General features: G+C 39.5%; 1 protein-coding gene across 1 annotated transcript in view; it reads right to left on the reverse strand.

Moving 5' to 3' along the window:
• The window catches only part of nlgn2b (neuroligin 2b), a 52,132-nt gene extending 44,550 nt beyond the window's left edge, over positions 1-7,582 (reverse strand). Inside the window, exon 1 of the mRNA XM_084401431.1 lies at positions 6,989-7,582. Within this exon, the coding sequence (XP_084257557.1) occupies positions 6,989-7,475 (487 nt within the window). The 5' untranslated portion in view covers positions 7,476-7,582. The remainder of the gene's footprint in view (positions 1-6,988) is intronic.
• Between the last annotated feature and the right edge of the window lie 266 nt (positions 7,583-7,848).

Consider the following 7,848-nt stretch of genomic DNA (forward strand, 5'->3'; position numbering starts at 1 on the left):
GAAGCAGGCCGATCCACAGCTATAATAACATGCAAATTCAAACATTCACATTTAACACAAAAGATTTTTGCTCTTCTTTTAACGCTCTCAGTTACACATTAATTTTGTTTCAGATGTTTCTCCTAAAATTCCTTTGGAGGAAAAGTCCCTGTAAGGCAAAGTCAGTTCACTTGGCGGCCATCTTGATAACAGCCCCAGGCAGCTATTTTCTAGTAGTTGTACAATATGGAAAGATCGAAATCTCCCAAAAAAAGTTGTCAAGATTATGTTTCAATAATCAACAATAAAATCTGACTACAATGCCTATTTATCTTAAATCAGACTAAAAAACTGTATTTGTCAGCTAATGGATTCCAGAGTAAACTGACCAAAAAGCGATTAGGCCTATCTCATTTATATAAAAGGCAGGACTAGGCAGGAAGTTAATACTTTCATTCGTTTCTGAACAAGAACAAATCTTATAGGCCTACTTAATAATGTCACTGGGAGAAATAAAAATAGAAGCAAATGAGACAATGTACAGTAATGGCATAAAACTAAAATTGATGTGAATGGAATGTTACTTTTAGCTTCATGTCTTTACTGTACAACAGCTTCCCTATTGTGACATATATCTGAGTGAAATGGCTTCTCGAAACAAAAAAAAAAAAAAAAAAAAAGTAGGGCGATACTTGATTTTGTCCATGGGGAACTGATTGGACGGTTGTGGTTTGCTATTGCTGTGATGTCATGTGAGTGACAGGTTGTCCCGTCCTCATGCCAGTAAACACGTCAGCAGAGAAGAGAAGAGAAGAGAAGAGATGTCGCTGCAAGAGGGAGGGGAAGTTATGTGATTAAAGATTATGAGGGAACATGAATAAAAAATAATAATAATGATGTGCACGGAAAAATGGTAATAAATACTGCAATATTAATATTTCAAATTGCAGACTAAAAACTGTCAATTTTTATTTCATGCCGATTTAAAATGGTTTCAATAGTCAAATTACTATTTGACTTGCAATCATTTTTGATTGAAGACTTTGGTGCAGGGTCCAAAAAAGTTGTCAACGGTGGGTGAATTAAGAAAATTGATGATAAAAGTTTTTGTAAAAAATTAAGAAAATAGCCTAAATATTATACATAAATGTGGCGAGCACTCCGGTGGAGTGATTGATGATGAGCGACACCTGCACAACGCACCGGTCTCGTATCTCTCACGGAGGAGCGGAAGCATAAAAGGAGGAGCGACAACAGTGAAGATCGAGAGAGGACCAGGCCTGGACTATTTTATTTGATGTTTTGTTTGGCGGCAGTCGACCGTGAGGGGCTGCTGTCTTTACTTTCATTTTGTATTAATTTATTAAAGTCTTAAAATGTTCGCCGGTTCCCGCCTCCTTCTTCCCATAACATCTAGGCCTAACTGTATTACAATAAATATCAACCATAAGAATGTATTTTACATTCTTTTACAATTTTTTTTGTCTTTTTAACTGAATATATAACTCTGGCTGCACATAATTTTACTTCAACTTTTAAATGAGAAAAAAATACTGAGTTAAAGAGATCTAATTTGCAGTTTTTCCATCTTTCCTAAATTGTTTTCAAATTGAAACCTGATCAAGTCTTTAACTGATATAACAGACTTCTTGTCATTTCAGAAACGTTGTCTATGAAATTGGTGTGAGATTCCGCCAATTTCCTCTCTTTTATCGGGCTATAGTTTGAAGGCATTTTGTACATTCTGGGCACATTTTTTCAAAAACTCTGCATTAGAATGGTGATGGGGGTGTGAGGAGCATGTCCAGTGCGTGTATGAATGTGTGTCACGGCCGGGTCATCAATCACCGGCATCATTGATTGAATATTGATCAGCGCAGGCCATAATTCAGCATCTCTATCACACGCAGCCACACCATCAGACCAACAGCAGCAGAAACCTCTCCTTTCAAATAAACAATAGAGCAAATCTTATATATTTCTGCCAATTAGAAGAGAATAAGACGACAATAGGCATAGGAGTGTATGCATCTTATGTACACACACTTTCCCTTACTGCCTTTCCATTTTTTCTCCATCTCTCTTTCCCCCTGCAGAAGAATCCTGATCCAATTTTCACCTGATCAAGAGCTGCTAGGATGGCAGAAATAGCAGCATTTTTTTTTTTTTGGTTTGTTCTTGCATCAAAAGCAGTTGACTCCATAGTTCTTCTGCAGCGTCGACCAAGTGGTTATTTATTTATTTACCTTCGCCGACATCACTACTCCCCCCAAACGCAACATTCTCCCAACCTGCAGTGCCACTAACCGAATCTACATTTATATAGTGCTGCCAAGCTTCAATTGACTTTTGGACTGTTACCATCCTTTTGTTTAGCTGCTCACCTTATGGATTGTATTAAAGGGATTTTTTATTTGGAGCGCAGCCTTGAATGAAGAGAAGTGAGCTTTACGCTCCAATCTGCTTGACGAAACACGTCTGGATGAAATCAAATTTCCCCCGACGTGACCGAGAAACGGCCCCACCTCTGCCTCTGAAGCACAGTCGTACATCACGTTTTTTCAAATGCCACATGCCTGAAGGAAATACCAGTGCTTGTACGGCAGAGAGTGAGTCGAGTTACATTTTAGGTGAATTTAGGTTTATGCTATGTTTCTGCGTAAATTAAATGCCACATTGCAAAAGCTCCTTAAACTTTGGCTTTGTCATGACACTCAAGTCTTGTTTTCTGCCAGCTGCGCACTAGAATCAACACACATAATGTGACTTCTGTGCAGTCTTTTCAGTGTAAAAAAAGGAAAGGCCAAACACAATTCAGTATGCAAATAAACGTAAGAAAGACGACCAATTGCATGTCAGAGTGCAAACATTGCAATGATGTCATTTTGGTTAGATTTTAACAATGTGGAGATGGAAGATTTTCGACCTTTAATCAATAATAATAATAATAATAAAAAACAGATTAATTTTAACAATTATTTAGGATAACTATTTAAAGGAGAACTCTGCAACTCTAGCGAACTCTAGTCACTTCTTCGCTGATTTTCCCTTTTGTTGTCGCATGTTTTCCCTACGAGCTCCCCCTACAGCTGTGGGGCGTATATTTCACAACACGGTCATAAAAAACTCACTTGCGGCGGCCTCCTCCCCCTCTCTACCGCTGCTCATGTGCGTTTGTTATGATCGGAGCAAGCCAACTGTATCGTGTGGAGCTATGTCTACCGAGGTGGGTAATCTGGTAATACATCATACATGCGTGTGTTTATGTCGAATTGCCGTAAGCAATTCGTGTTTCGCACTCGTTCTCGCTTCTCACGAGACTTCCAATTTCTATCTTGCCGGGACGGTAGTCCCCAAGTTGCAAGGTTGGTTTTCCGCCTGGGAACGCTGGGGGGAACGGGGAAAGTCACCAATATCACCAGAACAGGTTGTTTAACCATCCAAATGATTTCTAGACAGTTTTATTAAGTTAAAAAAGTTACCAAGTTCTGCTTAAATATTTTTTTAAGTCTATACATGATCAAAGCTGAAATTGTAGAAATTTGAAAATATGGATAAAAGTAGATTGCACCATCGGGTGCTAAATAGCGCAAACAAAATGTGCAAATAAAGAATAGGCTACTATCAGCAGACAATTCATTTTTTGAAAATTCCTTCCTAAATATTTAGGAATATCAATATAATGCTGCCTTGCAACCATTGTAATAAAAATGTAACAATATCGCCTGTTAAACTCTGCATGTAGCATATAATTAGCATTTCCAATTAAGTATTAATGACATTAAATGACTAAGCTAACTGTGGTTGATTTGTTCAATTAGTTACATTTCTAATTCAAAAAGAGAATGATAACCTTTATGTTGTAATACAGGAGAAGATTAGAGGTGAGAAGGTGCTTGTCAATGGAAACCTCTATGACTAGCTTCAATAACTTTGAGCTGGATCTAGCGGCCAGAATGAAGTGCAGAGAAAACTTGATTTAAAAAAAAAAAACATATCATAACACAAAAAATATAATTTTGAGGCTACGAAAAAAAAAGAAAAAAAAGAAAAAAAGAGTAAAGTGCAAGTGAGATGAATAAAGTATGCTTCTATCTACCTACCTATCTATCTATCTATCTAATATTGACAGAATGATTCATATCTAAGAATTAAAAAATTTACGCTTCATCAAAATTAAATTGGAGTTGTTAAAAAAAAAATCATGCAGAGTGAATAAAGTAAATATTTTAATAAATTGTAGTAATTAAAACATTTAGTAGCATGCTGAATAAAAGGCAACCATTTTTCTTTATAATATAATGCTTACTAATTTTTAACACTCAGCATATAAGGATGTAGGAAGAAGAACCCTTGCAAAAGGATCATCATATTTGTGAGTTTTTCAGCAAGTTTGAAAATGCTTGAGAAAGAGAGAGAGAGAGAGAGAGAGAGAGAGAGAGAGAGAGAGAGAGAGAGAGAGAGAGAGAGAGAGAGAGAGAGAAGGAGCAATAGATGAGATAATTACAGTTTCTTCTAATCCTCCGGCTGTAAACTACACTCACATCCCCACTAACATGTCCAAAAGTCCCACACTAAACACCCACCAAATGTTGAACTGAAATGCAGTGAGGATGCCAAGACCAGATCCATGAAATCCCTCCCAAACTTGTGAATGATTCTCAGTGCGGTGACTGTGCAGGAATCCCCGTCAGTGAGTGTGTGCTGGACGATTTTCTGATAAGTCTCACTAGCAACGCAGCGGCGCTTAGCACATATAAACGCGTATACACCTCCACAACACTGTCAGATGCATTACTGTGGAGGCATTGTTTCTCTGTGAACAAATGGGATTTGTGTGTTTCTTTTAATGTTGTAGACCCATCTTAACACTGCAAAGGTGGCATTAACACGCATTAAAGGTCATATGTCTGCATGCACACTGCAGATCCACTGCATTGCTGTCTGTGAGAATATCGCACAGTGTGTACAACTGTATGAAACAAATGCTTGCATATTCCCTTGTGAGTAAATGCAATTCATCTTCATAATTATGAAAAAATATCTTCTCTTGTTATGTGGCCCCAGATTTGCTTTTTATCTCTTATTAGGGAAGAAATATTTCTGTACACAGAAGCTGTTTCTTTCAACTCATGTGTGCAAATAACACATGGACTTTTGGATGTTTCTAAGTTTAATGTGTGCTAATTCTCTTAGATTCAGATTTAGAATCACTAATTATATATCTCGCTCATTCTTATTTATGATTTTTACATGTGGACCTACAGCTGAAAAACTTCAAAGAGTTGGTAGGAAAGAATAAGCACAAATTAGATATTTTAATGTCGCAATTTAGACAGAATGAGATTAAATGGAGAGCAAATTAAGACTTATGCTTCTCCTAAGAAAATAAATAAATATTGTAAACGAATCTCAAACTTCTAAAAGATTTTTCATGAAATCTGTTCTAGTGGAATCACAAAAATTTAAAGAAAACTAACATGTCAGTGTGATTTAGATTAGGGCTGAACGATTAATCGCACTTTCCATGTAATCGCACTTAAATCGAGATGGCTTATCGCGATTTTAAAATCGCAAAGGCTGCGATTATTTTTTATGTGCAGTTTGTCATTGATGTACGGCTCTGTAAACACTGCTCCTTATTGAAAGCACTGTGAGTTTGAGTCACTTATAACGTGCATTTGAAAAAACTACACGCGTCAAACATCTTTCCAAAACATGAGAAGCATTTATGAACCTCTTGACCAACAACAGACATTTAATAACATGCATTTACTCCAAACTCACTTCATAACGACAGCTGAGCTCCTCCTTCTGTGAGATGATGTGCCTTCCTACACAGAATAAGGCAGTCGTGTATTTATAAGTCATGTTTAATCAAAGCGTTTCAATCTTCTGTTTATTCAGATGCGCATTATTGTACTTCTGTGGTGGGGCATATTTCTCGTGTTTGCATTAGAGCGCCCCCTGGCGTTCCAGTACTACCAGTCAGCCGCACTCCACTGACAATGCAATTAATCGTTCAGCCCTAATTTAGATATAACAAAGGCAACCTATTTTTATTTATTTTAAAAAGCTAGAGCAAGATTCAAACTTGCAATCACTATCTGAGCCACATCAATTGAGCTGCTCGAAGACTGAAATCCTAGAATCGCTCCTGCAATGGATGCATCATCCAACTGCAATCTACAGCACTTAGTGAATGTATATCTGCAAATTAAGGAAGACTGATTTACTGACTCACTGTAATGGACAGGCACATTAACACACTCAAAGAGTACAGAGTTGCTAAAACGCAAAAGTGCTATTAGCATTAGAAGACCTCCTGTGTATAAAGTTTCATCGCTGAAGAGCTTTCATCTCTCGAACAAACACACATTGCCTGCCACACTCCCATGACTATGACATCCCATTTTGAGAGCTGGCACAGTGAGACATTACCCAGCAGTCTCTGCACAACCCATTTACAAACTGCAGCGAGGCCATTTATCAGAGACTTTAGCACATGCTCAGATTGTTGCCTGTGCAGTTTCAGTAACAATCACTGACTGGAGCATGTTAAATATCCATCGCGCTCGCAGGAGTTCTTGCTCTTTTTAGCTCTGGCAACTACCGTTTTGTATGCACTAAATGCAACTAATCTAACTTAAACCCTGCATGTGATCATGAGCAACAGATTAGCTTCTTTTACAGGAGAACAAAAAGAGAAGGATCCCAAGGTTATCCGGAAAACGGGTTATATGAAAAGAGTGTCTTATTTGGAGGTATAATGAGTTTGAAGCCTCTGTTTTACGTTCCACAAACTCTCTGTAACACTCTGCTACAGTAAGTCCAGGAAAAGGACAAAAATCGCACAAGATGAATACAGGTGATTAGTTTCCTTATCGCACCGAGAAAGGGTGAGCATGCGAATGTACGTTTTTGTGTGGGTGAAAATATGTTTATAGTGAGTGAGAATGAATATGAATGGAACATTCCACAGATAAACGTATGTTTCTATGAAACTTACCATCCTCTGTGGGTACGTAGACATTGAGGTAAAGGCAGTCCTCGCTCTGGTTCTGTACATATGCCGCGGCTGCATCCAGGTTGTCGGTGAACCATACGGGAAGCATGATCTCTGGCAGCACTCCGTGGATGTTCTGCGGGCACACTGGTGCAAACTGGGTAGCATTGCGGATCTCCTGCCAGGAGCCTGGTGCCTCCGGGGGCTGGAAGCGCCTCTCGCCCACTGGCGGGGTGGCGTAGGGGACGCCCAAGTACTGCTCGACCGGGCCTAGAATCTCATTGTTCAGCTCCTTGCGTACGCCCCGAAGCTTCCCGTAGCCTGTGGTGACCATAGGGTGCTTGGCGGCGGTGAGGTCTGCCCGCTGGCAGGAGGACAGTGCCAGGCGCAGCGCCAAGCCCAGCAGCCACACCAGGCAAGTGTCAGATATGCGGCGCGGGCAGGAGCGGGCCGTTTCCCGCCGCAATCGTGCCACGCCCACCAATGACATGCTTCGGCTGGGGTGAGTGGTCCCCCAGCGATGGGTAACTATAAATGAAACGGATAAGGGTGAAGAGTTTCAGGCTGCTCCAGTGATTTCGAAAGTTAGGAAATTTGCAGAAGCGAGGGTGTGTGTATCCTCAGTGGAGCAAAGAAGACGACTGCTGACACTGAGCGGTAAAGAACTTCATCCTGATGTTAGTGCAGCATGCGCTTCTATTGCGATTTGCTCATTAGTTCCCTACAGGGAGAGAGAGACAGAAGCAGAAAGACAGATATCATTAACTGCAGACAGTAAAACATGCATACCAACACTATCAAACACAATAAAAGGTAATTACAGTATTGCCTGAGGTTTAAAAATCATATCAACCATAAACATG

This window comes from Rutilus rutilus, assembly GCF_951802725.1.
Source record: "Rutilus rutilus genome assembly, chromosome: 25".
Classification (NCBI taxonomy): domain Eukaryota; kingdom Metazoa; phylum Chordata; class Actinopteri; order Cypriniformes; family Leuciscidae; genus Rutilus; species Rutilus rutilus.